This window comes from Vanessa atalanta, chromosome 11 (genome assembly GCF_905147765.1).
Source record: "Vanessa atalanta chromosome 11, ilVanAtal1.2, whole genome shotgun sequence".
Classification (NCBI taxonomy): Eukaryota; Metazoa; Arthropoda; class Insecta; order Lepidoptera; family Nymphalidae; genus Vanessa; species Vanessa atalanta.
In genome coordinates, this window is record NC_061881.1 from 10,250,306 (window position 1) to 10,268,658 (window position 18,353).

General features: G+C 32.2%; 2 protein-coding genes across 2 annotated transcripts; both read left to right on the forward strand.

Annotated features, from left to right (window-relative positions):
* Positions 1-268: 268 nt before the first annotated feature.
* LOC125067536 lies at positions 269-9,704 on the forward strand. The gene is made up of 10 exons (XM_047676196.1): positions 269-716; positions 902-1,483; positions 1,599-2,144; positions 2,292-2,404; positions 2,571-2,769; positions 3,513-3,569; positions 7,223-7,474; positions 8,729-8,934; positions 9,077-9,220; positions 9,519-9,704. The coding sequence occupies exons 1-10, from the start codon at positions 269-271 to the stop codon at positions 9,603-9,605; spliced, it is 2,634 nt and encodes an 877-aa protein (XP_047532152.1). The 3' UTR covers positions 9,606-9,704.
* A 1,665-nt stretch (positions 9,705-11,369) lies between these two features.
* LOC125067275 lies at positions 11,370-18,029 on the forward strand. The gene is made up of 5 exons (XM_047675765.1): positions 11,370-11,509; positions 13,866-14,028; positions 15,565-15,770; positions 16,480-16,734; positions 17,745-18,029. The coding sequence occupies exons 1-5, from the start codon at positions 11,479-11,481 to the stop codon at positions 17,924-17,926; spliced, it is 837 nt and encodes a 278-aa protein (XP_047531721.1). The 5' UTR covers positions 11,370-11,478; the 3' UTR covers positions 17,927-18,029.
* The last annotated feature ends 324 nt before the right edge of the window (positions 18,030-18,353 follow it).

Sequence of the window (18,353 nt, forward strand, 5' to 3'; positions counted from 1 at the left end):
AACTGACAAAATTGATAAAATAGCCCGTGACATTCAGACACATTCGTCTGACGATGAGAAATATCAAATTCTAAGGAATATCGAAAAAAAGTTGCAAAAAGCTGCAGAACACTTAGGCAGCAAAGGTAAGAACCACGTGGAATTGATTATGCAAGGGATTAAATTAAAAGCTTTCGACGGTTTGAGAGAAACCACAACCAATAATTATGAAAGGACATTAAATAAAGAAAAAATCTTTAGCATAGGTAAGCATGTAAATGCAAAAAATATGGACAAATTAGCGACCAAAATTAATTTACTTATTGAAAATGAGTTAGAGGGGCTGAAAACAGCACATAATAAACATATACTTTTGGAGAACATCAAAGAAAGGGTGCTTGAAGCTGTTAATGAGAAACAGAAAGGAATTCGAGAAAGTAATAACGATCACAGAATTGATTCAAATCTTACAAGACGCGTAGATCTAAGAGGAAGTGGTGAAGCTGAAGTTAAAAGTTATTCCAATGACAATTTACGAGAAGTCGGTAATACTTCTTTCAAAAGTGTAACAACTTCGCCAATGTGTAAAGATATTTCTGATCGTACTTGCTTACAAATAAAAAGTATGAGTAACTTGAAATGTCTTTATGATGATATAATTGTACCTCTTCATAAACTATGCGATGGCAAATTTGATTGTCCAGATAGTTCAGATGAAAAATATTGTGGATCTCAAGGTACGCTTCATACTATTTTTTGAATAATAATTATTAATTTAATATTTTGTGTTAACTTATTTTCGACTTCTATGCTAAATTTTGTTACATTCTATCCCAAGTTCAAGTGTCATGGAAAAACACGCACATTTTGTACAAAACATCCGCATTAAATTAAGAATGGTTTAAATGTCTATTTTTTTTAGCAATGGAAAGAATGCAATACTCTGATCGTGTAGTAACGAATATCAAGTCCAATCTCGGAAACAATAACTGTTTTGAAATGGATGACAGCAAAAATATTTCGTCTGAAAGTTATCAAATCATTAAAAATGTACTGAAAATGCAAGAAGAATTTAGAGAAAAATATAAAAATTCCTTTCATAACGATAATTTGATTCTGAAAAAGGATCCTAATGAAGAAAACGTAAGAGTTAAATCGAATGAAATTGCTGTAACAATAAGTTCTTTTGCACTAGCTCTGGAGAGCGCGTTATGTTCGTCCAAATCTGACGAATATCAAACCCGAAGAAAAACTGATATCTTGGACAACAATATAGGTCAATATATGCCGAAAAGACCTTCTTGGCCACCAAAAGGATGTAAATGTAACACAGAAGAATGTACTAACTGTACAAACGCCTGCAAACGTATTTGTTCGCAGCAAAATAGTCTCACATCATGGAATTGTGTGTCAATACACGGCACTAATAAAGTATCCTTAAACTCGTTATGTGACGGCAAATTAGATTGTTTGGATGAAAGCGATGAGAACGATTGCATGAAAGGCAGGTCTTATTAACAAATCTAGAACCATATTTAAAAAAATAAAGTGAATTACGAATTTTAAACACAGACATGTGTAAATTAATATCATCAAACTAATTCTTTTCATATTTTAAGGTACTGGTTACGAGAAATTTGAGGCACACGAAATATATGGCAATGTTCTCAAGATGCTAAAATTAAAATCTTCAAAAGAAAGCCTACCGACGCAAAATAAATTGTTAGAACTTTGGAATTTAATCTCCAAGTTACAGCAACTCACTACAAAGTATATACCTGATACTACAGCGATAAAAAAACTTAGGAATAAATGCTATTCCTCATTAAAGACAATATATTCAGATATATTGCTCGAATCGTACGCTGCTAATGAGGTAGAAGAGGCCTATTTATTTTTAATGTCTGTTAACGAAAATTTAGGGGCTGCATTAAAACGATCCAATACAGGAAACAGTAAAATTATAGCTGATGGATGCTATTGTAGGAACGGACTATGTGCTTCAACAATTTGTTCTAAAATATGTATTAAAGCGTGTACAGTTGAACCTAAATTAACGCGATATTATTGTGACGAAAGCTATACTGCGACAACGTCTATAGATGATATTTGTGATAACAAAACGGATTGTCGTAATGGTTTTGATGAACTCAATTGCAAAAAAGGTATGATATTTATTTTTAAATTTACTTACCTAATTCGACTTTTTGTATCTCATAGCTTCTTTTGACCTGAAAAATATATTTAAAAGAAAAATAAAACATATTTCCGTTAAAATAACCGAAGATGCGGTCATTTAATTTGATTTTTAGATGAGATTTGTCGTCGTCACCATCTCATACTTCTACGTCATAGCTTACGAGGAATCGGCGAAAATCTTAAAGGAACCGCCTTAGGAGAGCTGCTAATTTCTTGGAAAACGAAGGTATTTTAAATGAGAGAAGGCTGAGGCAATTTTTGTCTGTTATTTATCATTATGTTAGAAATATAAATTATTACCTACCCCTATAGTAACGATTTATATAATACTGAAATGAACAATATTTTTTATCACGTAGGTATAAAAAATATTTTCTGCAATGTTCTTTCAGGTTATATCGACCATAAAAGTTGTTGAAAAAAATAGAAGACCAAGACCGAGAGTTTTAAAGAACATCGTGAAAGATATTCTTAGAGATTTACTTGTAACCTACGGCACTCTTGAGGTATATCGAAGAAGCAATACCGATTATGCTTTGCCGGAGTTCTTGCTCATTGCTCAAATTGTAATGGAATCTCTGAAATCTTGTGGCAAATAAATAATGTTAACTTGGACTATAATTACTTGAAGCCCTGAGTCTAAAGTTGATGTTGCCATTTTAGTTTTAATAAAGATATTTTAAATTTATATTATTTATTTATTTATTGCATATGCTAATACCGTCAATTATTACATCGCTATGCATAAGTTCCAAATGTCGGAATAGGAGAGAAGGTTGAATTGAATTCTTATAAATACCCTACTACTAAAATTCAACCAGATATGCAAATGTTGAAATAAATTCCAACCTTTGTTGTAAGAGGAAAGGAAAGCCCGACAGATACTTAGCGAAAAGTAAATGCTTTAGTTCTAAATTTTTATTTCACGGATTCTATATATAATTAAAATATTTCGTATGATGTATGTCGTATCGAATATTTGATCATCATTCGCATACGCCTTATCAAAGGATATTATTTACTTTACCTCAATACACTACATGTTTCAGATGAAATTGTAGACTAACGCGTATTGGATCATTATTTTGGAATAGCTCCAAATCTTAAGAGGAGCGGAGGCCTATGCCCAGTAGTGGTACATTAAGTCCCTGTAGAGACACGGATTTCCGAATATTTATACGATTACGCATACTCAGCCATTCTTTTTAAAATGGCATTCATCCCTTCGCAAAACATCCGTGGCACGATAATGAATTACCTGTAAATGTTATTTATCAGTGTTAAATGAATTTTTAGTGTATTATCAGTTTAATGAGTCAGTTCTAGTACTTAAGCGATCGAATTTCTCATATCGCATCAGTCGTTTGAGAGACGCGCACGCAACATGGCAGGTGAGTGATAAGATAACTACTGATAACATAAATATACTAGAATATACTAAACGTATAACATTTTTAGTGAACTATTTTTTTAAGCAATGGCCTTTTGAAATAATGCTTTAGACTAACAATTTAGAAAAAAAAATACATAAAACTAACAAACATAACCTATAAAATACGTAAAATGTTTAATTACTGTTTTGGATGGTTTATTTTATTTATACTATATTCTAATATACCTTGAAATAAAAAAAAATGTAATTTGATCAATACCTAATTATTTAATTTTACGATTATATAAATAATTAAATCATTCATTATTATCATATCTATAGGTATGTCAAATTATCTATCGTTATCCGTTTTTTTATATCTATAAAAATAATAATTAGGTACTTAAACTTTTAGTCCACCTGCGCCAATTGCATTAAAATAAAAAATAAATCTTTTGACAAGTAATTTACAAATATTACGAAAATCGAAATTAAATTACGAATTACGGAATTACGGCATATTCCGGGTCCATTAATCACACGGCTAACATATAAAAAAAACAGTTAGGAATATAAGTCAAGCGCGTAGTTTTCAAAGAAATGCATCATGTTTTTCACAGACGATGTAGGTATGTCATAGAATAGCAATTGTTATGTTAATTTGTTCTACTTTACCTTTTAGTGTATTAAATAAAGCCAAGATCAATGTTTAATATAAGGTCCGTGTACACTAATCAGTTAAAAAACACACTTGTTTGCTGTCAGTAACCTTAACTTTAAAATATTAAATATATTACTTCTGTCCGGCGTCCGGGGAAGTAGATAGAGAATATATAGAGTTTGGGGGTCGTAGAGTTATATTTTAAACCTTGGTTGTCGTAAGTTATGTCATGATAGAGTGGAGTGCTTGTTAAGTGCATTGGCAAACCAACCTAGCTAGGCAATTCCAAGGAGGTTACAAGTAGGCAGGTAGGTGGCCGGCTGTGATTTTGTCAAATAATGTTATTTGCAACATGATAAGCGGTTTGCGTCGACCTGAAATAAATGTGATAGAACAAGTGAATGATTAAAAAAATATACAAACACGCAGACACTTATTAACGTCATAATAAAAACATAAAAGCAAAACTTTAAATGAGTATTATAATAATACCTAATCCTTTTATAGAACTTTTTTTTCAAAACGATTCTAAATTGATAATTCATAATGTGGTGTTATTTATTGACTACATTCGTTTAGTGCGCTTATTTTATCTCAAATGAAGGCTTCGGGTTGAGATTTATGTCAATATTTTTAGTGGTAATAAGGACAGTCTGATATCGTCTTTATTTTCTTTCCACGTCACGTCATTTTCGTCTGAGCAAGTGTTACAGTTGACAATGTGATAATAGTTTGCACGAGTTGCTGCAGTTTCTAAATAGAATATTAATTATTGGTTAATCCTTCATTCAAAATAAATTATTGCACAAATCTTAAAATTATAGACTAAACAATTTTTTTATTGTACTGTGCGTCATATGTGAGCAATTTTTCACAATTAATGAGTAGTTGGCTTGCTTCAAGCTAATTAAGATTATTTAAAAAGCAATATTTATTTTATGACAGGGAGTATTTTAAAACAATATTTATTGTATTCTGTATATAGTGCATGATACAACTCCTTACAATACGAATTTGCCCTTGACCGACATTTTAAAATAAGAATGGTCTTATCAATGTTTTTTTTTATAAGCAATGTCATGAGGGCTGCATTTTTTTTTTAAAAAACCATCGGCAATGACCTTGATGCCAAGTGACAGATATTTGCATCACATAAGCGATGCCTTGCGATGTCAATACGCTGCCAATAAGTTGTTATATCATATCACTAACAGTAACACTTGCTTATTTACAAATCAATGCAAAACACTTCATTTGATTAGAATGACCTAAACGAGCCTTATTCATCCAGACTGTATATTTTCTACCACAAAATAGTTTTCATAATTACGATGTTTTACTATAATTCAATAATTTCCCTTTGTGCCTCTCAACTGCCTATGTGGAGTCCCTTAGATTTAAGGTCCTTAAGATTTAGAAATCATATAATCTATAAATTTGTTTTTTTTTGTTTCTAGTTGGTAAAATTTATAAATTCGTTTTTTAAAATTAAAGAAATAAAAATCTACAATCCCAATTTGTAGAAAAAATATACGATCTTCTTGGATTTGAAGCATTAAAATGTGAATAATAATCATTAAAGTTGTAAAATTACAAATGATAATGTCATTGTAGAATGCTCCACACTTGCTCGGTATCTCCGAGTACTTTTACAAGAAAGTGCCTCTAAAGATAATCCGTGATGCTATCTTATTTGCTCAGTTTGTTTATAGTCTAGCTGATACCTATTAATCAGTATTAAGGGAATGAATTTCTAAGTCATTATATCGTTGTTTAATTAGTACAAGATCACAAGTCTAAGTTAAAATCGCTAACTTTAATATTTCATGTAATTGACTTCGTACTCGCCAGTCAAAGTTGCCAACAAACCGCCTAAAAGTGGTTAGCATTTATTCCAAACATTGAAAGTACAAAAGTCTTAGGTTGAACATTTTATGAACTTTTAAAAAAGATTTTCATATTTGTTTTCTTATAAAAAAATTGCTTATATAAAATATCTTACTGGTGGTAGGGTTTCTTGCAGGCCCGTTTGAGTGACTCAAACGGGCTATCCACCACCCACTGATCATATATACCGCCAAGCAGCAATACTTAATATTGTTGTGTTCCGGTTTGAAAGGCGAGTGAGTGTGAGTGAGCCAGTGTAACAAGCATAAGGGACATAAAGGCTTAGGTGCCAAGGTGGTAGCACATTGGCGATGTAAGATTAGGTTAATATTTCTTACAGCACCGTATCTATGGGCAGTGGTGATTTACCATAAGGTGGCCCATTTGTCCGTCCGTCAACATATAACACAAAACATTATTAGCTATCATTATTAGCAGCTATCAAAATTACACTTAGCACAGAAATTCTATAAATATAATATTACAAGTATAATGTTTTGAGATGTTATCTTTATTAAAATCGATAATTATAATTACCGTTAATGTTGCGGAACTGTAGCTACATATAATCTATAAGTACTTAACATATGCGGAATCGAAGTGGAAACCCGATTTAAATTTAGCTCATTGACGTTACAAGGGTAAATTTCATGGTATTGTAATGTGTAGTGATAAAAAAAAAATGTGTACAATTTTCGTATAAATATTATCTAGTTCGCGTACCTAAATTTTTTTACCTGATATTATCCACAATAATTTAACAGCTTAACGATAATAGTTTTGACGGGCCTATCTTCAGTTCCGAAAAATATTGATAACTATATTGCAATGATTCACAAAACACGTGGAATATTTGTAGGAAATCATTGGTGGTTGAAAATAATATGACAGTTCAATCGAATATACGTTGTTATTATTATTAGCTCAGATCTACTGTGGCTAATCACAAAATGATTCATTCTTAAATATTATGAGGATATACATACGTTGTTTCTCTTTTTACTAATATTATTAATTTTAAAGTATTACGAATATTTTTAAAACAGTACAAAATTGCTTAGAAATAATACATAATGAAGTATCATTATTATCAAATCTTAAACAACATATTTTGTGTTATACAGACAGATATTACGGTTTTGGTGGAAGACCACCACACGGCTACCCACAAGGGCCACCGGGATCCGGTGATCAACCCCATCCTTACCCCTACGGCCCCGGAGTTGTTTTCTATCCAGTTCATCCCGCGTATTTCTACCCTCCTCACCACCACTATCCCCCACCAGTACCACCCCCAGAGGCAGTCCAAGTAGTCGATTCTAATCCAGAAGATGATGTACCACAATTACCCGGAGAGACGGTCGAGTTGCCATGGAGTAAGTCATATCCGGGTATCGATAATGTCGGTCACGTAATCTGCAATGTCCACACCTTCTCCACTTACGGCCGTTCTTATAAAGCTTGTTTAGTGGGTGATTAGTACTCTTATCTCTCTCTTTTTGTTATCATTGATTCGACATTAGAAAGAAGAATGCAGCACGTTGTTTAACTGATCACCCCCTAAACATTGATAACTAATGTTTACTCTACAAAAGCAATTAATAGCTGGACTTAAGATTACGTGAAAGGCAAATAAAATTTATCATGAGCACTGAATTGATGGCACCTTTATAATCAACATATTTCGTAAAGAAAAATATTTCTAAATATACCTACATATATAAGTCATGGTTACTGAAAGTATTTTTACGTTTTCATAAATTTAATTGTTTTGCTGTAACGCAAAACTTACTGAAATACCAATTTAATCAGTAAAGTCGTAAATTGTTAGATAATTAGAAATCGGTGGCATCAATGACTTTATCCGAAAAATAATTTGTGTAACTAACTTGTAACAATTTGTGATGAGAACTTGCTGATAATAAAATCAAACTTTTATTATTATTATATATAATTTAGAAGGTGTCATTTCTTCAGTTTCGCGTATCGTCAGCCAATGTTGGGCCAATCCTCTCTATGGTTCCTAGACCTCCTCCTTTCCCTCTTCAAACCTATCTTTTATTATTTCTTAAACATTTTTAATTTTAATTTTTTGTATTAATTATTATTATGTATGAATAAAGTAAACCATATAGAGTTTTGGCCATTGCTTTCTGTTTGTCATATAAATTGTTTCGTGTTTGCTATTAATACAATTTATCTACAGATAATATTTACCTTAAAAATGTTTGCGAAATATTTGATAAAAACCGATATACTTAATAGTATCAGTATTTTATCGTAATATACTTACTGATTATAAAGGTTTTGTACACAATTTTGATTTTAAAACATATCTAATATTGCATCCTCTTTTTGTTTTAACGTTTTAAAAAGGCGTGTTCTGTTTTTCTGTAGATAATTTTATATTGCTTATCATCGTTATCCTTTTTATTATAAAGTCCTAAATTTCAATTATTAATTAACTTATGAAAATGAATAAAATTATATTCGTTGTTATTGATAACCGATTAGCGCCCTTCTGCCTAACCCATTAGCGTCTATTATAATTTAATAAAACCCTTAACAAAAATCCTTACATACAGATTAATAGTTTTACAAAATACGTATTTATGTAATTATAATTTTAGGCACATATCGTTGGGTTCCGGCATGTTTAAGCCAGAGGAGTATCCCAATGGGAGCTCTCCGTGTTGGCACTGACGTCGATGGAGACGAAATCTACGCGGGCAGAGCTCACCACGAAGGGGACATTCTCCCAGCCAAGGTCATTCCTTCCAAGAATGCTTGCTACATCGCATACAACGGCGAAGAACTACCCAAGGATCAGTTTGAGGTAATTAGGAACGCTTGAACAACATCAGAAGCCAGGCCCTAATTTATATGATTTTACATGCATACGCTTGCCATCTTTTTTGCTCCAATTTCGTAATACTACTTTCTTCAAAGAATAACGTGATATTTCATAACTTTTATAGGTACTTGTTCCCGCCATGTTCTCATGGCAGTTCTCCACCGACGGCAACGTGCCCCCAGGCGCAGTTGAAGCCGGTGTAACTGCTGACGGAGAGAAACTTTTCTTCGGAAGGGTCAACCATGATGGCTGCACCACTCCTGGAAAGGTAAATTACCCGTTTAATGATAATAACCGCCTGTTAAATTTTCGGTCAGTTTATAATTATTATTTATTAATTTCAACACATTTTATGAGGTAGGTCCCCGTGTCGCATCAAATATTTTATTAAATTTAATCTGTTGACGAATCTCAGAATATATTTCGTGTAATAAAGATTTAAATGCGTAAGACTTTTCAATCATTTGCAAATAACCCACTATCTTTACGTTCCATTGCCTCGTTTTTATTATTAATTTTAATATTAATGAGTATGATGTCATTTCATTATTTCTTGTCATTTTCAGATCCACCCAAGCCATGCAACTTGCTACTACCCCTTCGATGGTGAAGAGAGGAGCTCACCCGAGTACGAATGCCTCGTCCTTATGTAAAGGATTGGACCTAGATTTATAGTCTAATAGCAACACCAAGGACATTATAAAATACATATATTTAAGTACAATAAATCACAATGAGTATTATTCATTAAATTTCGCGTAATTATTGCTTCACGCTTACCTCAAAGAGTATACTATAATAAACTTATACGCCGATCAAATACTTATAAATCGTATATATTTAATTTAATGTATTATTTAAAATAGTTATGAAATATATTTTGCATACATTTGTCAATATGTTTTTTTTTTTAACGAACGTAATGCTGAGATATTTATAAAGTTAACAGATCCTCTAAGTATTGTAGAAAAAAAACAAATCTGGATTGGTTTAGCTTAACGATAACATAGATAGATATAAAGAACGACACTTAGTATTTAAATTTTCCTGTCTGAGAAAACGAATTTATTATATTTCTCTTATTTTCTTAAATAAATTACATTGAAACATAAATATATTTTAATTTTGATACAATTTAAAAACAAATGTACGCATATTAAATATATATTGCAATTAAATAAACTTGAGCGATTACAAAACCTATGTATACGGTTCATATTTGGTTTACGCAAATATGATCATGTTTCCGAATTTCGCCAAAAACTCAAGTGGCTCCCTATTCGCCTTCGCAGGAATACTCACATTTTAACTCTTCTCTATTCTATTCTTTTTAATCCAGCGACACCCTTCTATCTTAAAGAGCGTTTCACTCTCCTCAGGGAGACTCATAAGCGCGCTCTTCGCTCGAATGAAAATTTAATTCTCTCCATTCCTTCCCACTCTTCTTCTTATTATTCTAAGTCTTTCACTGTTGAAGCTTCTCGAATTTGGAACTCACTACCCTTAGCTATTAGACGCGCACAGTCGTTAGCCGTTTTTAAAAGAATGGTTAAGGACTTTTACTTGTTGCATTAAGCAGTCGTTTTGTCGTTGATAATTTTTTGTTCTGTTATATCTCCTTTTTTTTTTATATATATATATTTTATGTATTTATTTATGTAAATATTTATTATAGTATATATTTATATTATATATATTTATTGTTATCTGTGTATTGTGTAATTTTATATTATGTAAGTATTATATTATGACTTAAATTACTGTACCCTTCCCATATATGTAAATATTATGATCCTCTGCCCAAAGGTTGCCTGGAAGAGATCGCTGCTGAGCGATAAGGCCGCCTGTTGCACCTCATGCAACTTTGTGTAGCAATAATGTAATTTTTAGTTTAAAGTTTGGGTGCAATAAAGGATAAATAAATAAATAAATAAATATATTTACGCACAAGTATATGTTTAAATTTTCTATTTCACATTTATATACAAACCAAATCTGATATGTATCCGTATGATCCGCGGGGCCCTGGGCTGACACCCAAAAAGCCATATGGTAGATCCGGCCCGGCCCTTTGCAATTTAGGTGGTATGACCCATGTGCCTGAAGTTACACTGGCTTACTCTGCCTTCACTGGATCAAACGGAACGCAAAACTAAGCATTGTTGTTTCGCGGTAGAATATCTGATGCATATGTAGTACTTACCCAGACTGACTTTAACAAAGGTCTACCACCAAATAAATGTACCGTAATATATTCATATATTTTAATATGATACTCCTGCTTGTTTTTAATTAGCAAATATGTCTTCCCGTGTCAAATACTGTAAGTAACTTACGAGTACGCGTAGGCGTAAATACAATCAAGTGTTTTGAATACGTCAATTGAAGCCATCGATACCGCTCATTGTGAAACGATATTCTGGTTTGACCACACGTGTCTTAATAGGAATCTTGAACCGTTGAGTTATCGTATTCCGATTATAAATATTGAAAACGTTTTAATAAAAAAGTGTCAACGTTACAACCATGAAAACTTCAATATCTTTATTTATGTTAAGTAAGTATATGCTGGTGTTCTTTATTATTTTATTTGAATTTAGTTAACTGGAACCTTCACCTTATTTTTTATTTAATTTGAATGAAAAAGTTTAAACATCCCGAGTAACTCGAATCACATCAAATATTTTAAGACTTAATAAATATACTTTAAATGCAGCTATTGAGAAAAAAGTGTTAATTACCTTTTCGCTTACTAAATTGTATTTATTTTGTCATTTATTGAAAAATCTCATTTCAATAATTGAAATTATTTCCATCATTCAAAAGTGTCAATGAAAAATGAAATAAGTTTATTACAATCGAGAACAACAAAGTTTCCATTAACCATTCATTCCCACCGTTAGATTAATCCCAAAATTAATTATCCCGAAATAAACTGAGATAAATAATTTAATTTCAAACACAAAAGGTAACCAATGTAATATAGCTTTCAATACAGTCCAACAAAATATTCTATGTACAAATACTACGTAACGTTTTTGATATAATGTCTTTCACATTATTGTGTGTCATTTGTGCAGTGACAATATTTATCAATACGCGAACTCGTCCTACACAAATTGATTATTTTACCGTGTAAAAAACATATTTTCAAGTTAATTTATATTTTCGATAATGAATTCATCTTTTATAATTTAATTAGTAGAATACCAGTTAATATGGGATGATAATGGGAATGTTATTTCAGAACCTTAAGTTAAATAAATGGTAAATAAAGTCTATAAACTCTATATAACAAAACAATTAGTAATGTAATTGTTTATTTTTTATTGTTTTAAAATAAATTCAAATTGCAATTCTATGTGTATTCTATTCCAGGCATAATAAGAAACAAATGAAATACAATAATGATTTTTATAAATACATAACATAGAGTTAATTTTACTTTAAACAAATATTGAGATTAGACTTTGTTTCAAGTCAATGCTCTATTAAAATTTATTTAAGTTTAACAGTTTTATAAATTAGTTCTTTAGTTTTCATGAAGTAAAAAATATTGTGTATGATTTTAACAATGAAAAATATATGCCCAATTTATCCAGGTTTAACCGTAATCGAAGTTTTTATCGAAATTTTAGTTACTAATATACTAGATGCATGTATACATAAGTAAGATTAACATTACATTTTAATAGGTAAAGACTAATAGTGATAATAATACAGGCGATAATGACTATCTAACAAGATTATATCATTACGAATATGTAGGATCGGATTATTCATTAAGCAGAGTCCAGTAAAAGTTCTTAGCCAATCCGGAGCCCCTATGCAGATCAAATATTGGTAAAAGAATAAAAGAGCCCTAAGATGCCCATTACACCATCCCCCGCAGTAAGCCTGGTTGGGAGCGGGCTGCAAAAAGGGTTCTCTGTATCCTAGAAAATCCTTTAGCTAGGAGGACCAACTATCGAGTTGTCACGGTAACATGCGCATGCGATTTTGTGATACCCCCGAAGAAGTGGAGTGAGTACCGCTGGTTTTTATTGGGTATTTCGGCGCACTCAGTGCCAACGAATCCTACATCGCCCTCACTTCATGTAGGAGAAACGCGTAAAGGCGTTTTGCCAGTGAGAACAAAAAAAGGGGTCTCGATATGTATTCCGGCCCTGTAAATATATATCTCAACTTACATATAATATGATCAAGTTTCATGAAACCCGATCAGGATATTTACTTCAAAAATGACGTAAATCCATTGAAATCAATACCTATCATTTACATATGTGTACGCAATTTGTTACTTCTTTTTTTACTTTGTGAGAGACCTTTTATGTTATATACTATTTTACATCGCTTACATCGGCTTATATTTGAGACATCAACGGAAGTTACCGACCAATTACTTGTTTTAATATATCAACAATATAACATGTTAGTTCCCAAGGTCGGCGGGGAATTGACGATTTAAGAACAATATTGAGAACATTTCTCATAGTGTCAAAGTTTATGTGTTTAAAAGACGTGAGTTTTACCCAATTATTGTTTCCAACTTGGGCTAGCAGCACTGATTTAACGTGAACTTAATTTGTGTTTATAATTCATCTCGTGCTCGAATATGAAGGAAAACACCGTGCCGTACGTTACTCTGCCACCCGTGATGCCGATTTGTATCCAACCGTATACCGTATTCGTATTGGAACAGCATGACAAGCTCCAAACTTTCTTGTCAAAATGAGGTTTTAGGCCAGCAGTGAGATATTTACGGGATGTTTCTTATTTACTTACAATGCTTATGGGCGGTGACCACTTAACATCAGGTGAACACTTATTAAAAATAATTGAAAAAAGAGGTTACTCTAAGTGCTTGAGTTAGAAGATATTTACCTAAAATGATCTATGTAATTGGTTTTCAGTCTTTGGTTCGGCGCTGGGTGATTTAGCTGGCGAATGTGACTTGGCTGGCTATTATATGGAGCTAGGCTGCACCGCGCTACCTAAAGCAGATAACACAACGATTTGTCCGGAAGCGTTTTTGTGTCCCGATCTCCACCCAAATCCTAACATGTGCTATTATAGGTACGTAATTACCGTTACCATTGGGTACCATTGAAAACCAGTGTTGGCTTTTTGGAACCAAATTTTTACTATCATTGATTACCAAATATCTTATTTTTTGGATTTTCCTTCCTTTTTTGTAGATTAAGTAGTATATTCTTTATTTTATTTTTTTTTATTTTTTTATACTTTTTATAATAGTACCGTGTCCTAAATAAGCATTTCTTTCTTTCTTTTTTTAATTATCGTGTTTTTTCCATTCATTATTTAGTTCTTGTATTGTGTATTGAAGTGATAATTGGCAAGAATGGTGAATAGCGGCTTCACTTGTACATCTTGTTTATAATCAAAGCCGTAAATTTAATAGGAATAGCGAAACAATACTGCGTGTTTTTCTTACAAATATAAATTCTTTGATGAAAGAAAGATAAAGTTCAGTTTTTACTAAACGCCCGCTAAATGATAAGTACGCCGTAAATGCTATTTACGAAACAATATAATGACATTTTAAGAGGTTAGAATTCGTTTATTCAATTTGTAAAATGATATTGATTCTATTACGCAAGTAAACGATTCATTTAAGAGAACTTTTTTATAGCTTTTGTTCATTATTGTGTCTTTGTTAATTGTGGTTTTTTCAACTTAATACAATAAACAAGCCTTGAATCAAGCTGACCTTACAAATCGAAGAACTGACCCCGTTTTTGCATTTATTTATCACCTGTCAAACAAAGTAGTGACCTCATGACCGGCCACTTGGAAATGCTACAACCTTCGCGTGAGCGCGTACCGGCAGAACTTTGTTGAATTGTCAACTACAATAAACAGTTATTTTAGTTCGAGACTTCATAATAAATTATATTTGGTTGTTCGTTGTGACTTAAATAGCTCTAGTTGATCTAGTAGCTACTCGATACGAGTGTAAAACATTGTATACAATTTCAGAACTAAAGGTCGGTCAATAGAAGTTTGTCAAGAAATTCTTAATAGTATTCTGGAATTAAGAAGTTAACAAGTTAACAATTTGAGAAGTTGGCGTTTCAGTGTCGGACACCCGTGTCAGACAAGCAAGTTGATCCGGTGCCATCACAATTAATTAAATAGATTTAATAAAATACTAAACTTTATATACATTGCGTATCTATGTAATTGTATGACCTACCAGATACGGATAAAAACACGAAACGAACTAAAATGCCGTATCATAACCGTGTATAACGGTTTTAGAGACCGTAACATCCGCGTATCATCCGCGTGTTATATCCGTGTGGTTTCCGTTCTCTAATCTCTCGTGCATGACACGCGGCGATTTTATTCGGTATTTATACGGTCTAATGGACGTAGTCTTATTAAGTACAAAGATTAGTTTTTGTCTAACGCAATCCTAGTTCGCTCATACTATGAAAAGGTGCAGTACTCTTTATAAATTGTAATTATCATTTTATACAATTTAAAACGAATAATTCGCGTATTTTTAGTGATTCTAAAACGAAAATGACTATCCATAATGATTACAACTTTGATAAGAAAATATTTTTTTCTACGAAAAACTTTCAGAGGAACACCGTACGCTGACAGGTCAATGATCCCTCAAAACCTGATCAACAATCCGTGTTCCCAAGCGTGCAGTTGCAGCGTTACCGCAGGGCCGCAGTTCGATTGCGCTGCTGTAGACTGTGTCGAGACCTTCGATTCTGATATGCAGCAAGAATGCATCAATACTTACGAACTGGACTCTTGTTGCAGTACGGGTACTGTTTGCGGTAAGATTCATATTAATTTCTTTCTAAAAAATCCGATTTATGTATGTACTGTGAATGTTTCCGATAGCTCAATATTTCCTACGCTAAGATTAGCTTAGTCTTAATATATAATGATAGCATTATATATTTTTTATTTCAAATTAATATGGTAATCATAGTGACTTAGTGAGCTTTATTATTAGCACATGATTAAATAGGAGATCAATTTACAACGTCATTTTCGAATACAATAGTGAGCTACAGCGTTGCACCGGAACGCGAATGATCTATTGTTTGTTCCTAAACATATTCAACACATGGCTCATGAAATGTTTATACGAAACATTTAATCACCTACTATAAAATTCCATCCATATGTTCACTCAACTCTCGACCGGATTAACCATGTCGAGATTCTAGGCAATGTGTATGTCGTATACACTTTTGGTAATTACGATGTTTTTTAGTATACTACGAAGAAGCATAAGAAAAACATTTGGCATATTTAAATTATCGTTTGCAAAGAAATAAAAAAGTATCGCATTTCGTGTAAATTTATAAATTTTTAGAACGCTAAAAAGACCTGATGGTAAACTCATCCGTTGGTAAGTGGTCACCATCGCTTTTAAGCTCTGGCATTCTCCGAATTATAAGCAATTTTTGGCTCTTTTGTTATATTGGCCTAGTATATTACATTACAATCTTAATGTTTTAACCTTACATTTTTCAGGTAAAGATGCAATCGCTAGTTTGAAAACTTGCGAAGTTGACGGACAAACGTATAAAGAAGGACAGCCGTTCGAGCCAGCCAACACTCGCAAGTCTTGTATCTGCACGGCCCAGTGGAACGGCTCTTACGACGATCCATCCAGTTGTAGGGATATCAACTGCGGTTTGGAAATACATTACCAAGATAAAATTTTTGAAAACTGCGCACCCGTCTTCATTGGTAACATGAAGAGTTGCCCCATTGCCTTCCAGTGTCGTGAGTATTATATTTATCTCTTGTTGAAACTTGTTAGGACAAATTCGAAACTCAACGTAAAAAAATCGAGAAAAGTGAATGTGTGAACGTTTATATGCGGTTGGTTACCATGATTATTATATTTAAGGGATACGTGCATCAAAATAGCGTATCACTGTTAGTTAATTTTCAACATTTTACGATCAGAATCATATCAAGCATCGAATGTCAATGTTAATAGATTAGCCGTCAGCTTTTATTAGAGGATTTTATTACTCATATTACTTTTTAAGCTAAGATAGTTAATGATGCAAAAATATAGTGAGCTTAAAGTAAGATATCTTTTTTTTTTCAGAACCAAGTTTACCAAAATGTTACCTGAACTATGTCCTCGAGCGGGGTTCTTTTTTGTATCATTTGTTATGCAATTTTTGTTTCAAATTATCATCTTAAACAAACGTTTTATAAAATATTGTCTGTATTCCTTTTATGGCGTATAATACGCCATCAGTCTTTATTTACTCTCTAGGAATGACGATAGTAATCCGGTTTCCATAAATACTCATACAAATATCAATGAGTAGTATATTTAATACTGCCTCTTTAGTCTAGTCGCAAGCATAGAAGCATACATACATACATACATACATACATACATACATACATACATACATACATACATACATACATACATACATACATACATACATACATACATACATACATACATACATACATACATACATACATACATACATACATACATACATACATATCGAAATCCAGGGTCCAAATCGAATTGGAGGATCGGACCGTAAATAAATATGGTGATTTTATTTATATAAGTATCATCCTGAAGCAAGGAAATATGGGGAGTGTAACATTCTCCTTTATAAGAAAGGACCTTAATTAGTTTTGCGCCTGAGTTTTCTCATGTCTAGTTGCCATCCAGTCAAACTATAAGATTGTGATGAGTTTGTATATTTGCGCATACATTGTAATGACTTATCAAAATGTATATTTTCCTTCAGCAAACGACACATCGAAAGTCATTCGCGGTCTTAATCTCAAAAGTGTCAACGCACAGTGTTCCTTCGGGAACATGACTCTCAGTGTGGGCGACGAAGTAACAGTCGACGAGAAATGTACCAAGTGTTCCTGTGACAAGCCGCCGTTCGTTTCTTGTGTGAGGAAGAATTCGTGTGACGAATAACTTCTGCCTAATAAATGACTGATATTTAAAAACATTCCATATAAATCAATATTGTCCTTTTTTTAAATATATATTAGAATGCTCTGTAAATAAATACAATTGAATATTTAATATAAAAATAATTGCAACTAAGTACGAATAAAATTTGTTTATTACTGATTAAACATTACAAAAGTAAAAATAACCTTAAAATAAAAATACTGTTGTATATATTTACGGCTACAGTAGTTATATAAAATAATACTAGTTTAATATATTTGGCGAGGTACGACTCTTATTAGGCTAAGATCTAAATAAAAAAGGAATATTTACAATTATGTACAAAGCACACAGCCTAGGAGGATCTTTGTAAATTATTCTAAAATAAAATGTTGTGACGACTTAGAACGAATTATACAATGTTAAGTACTAACTAAGTACAATGTTA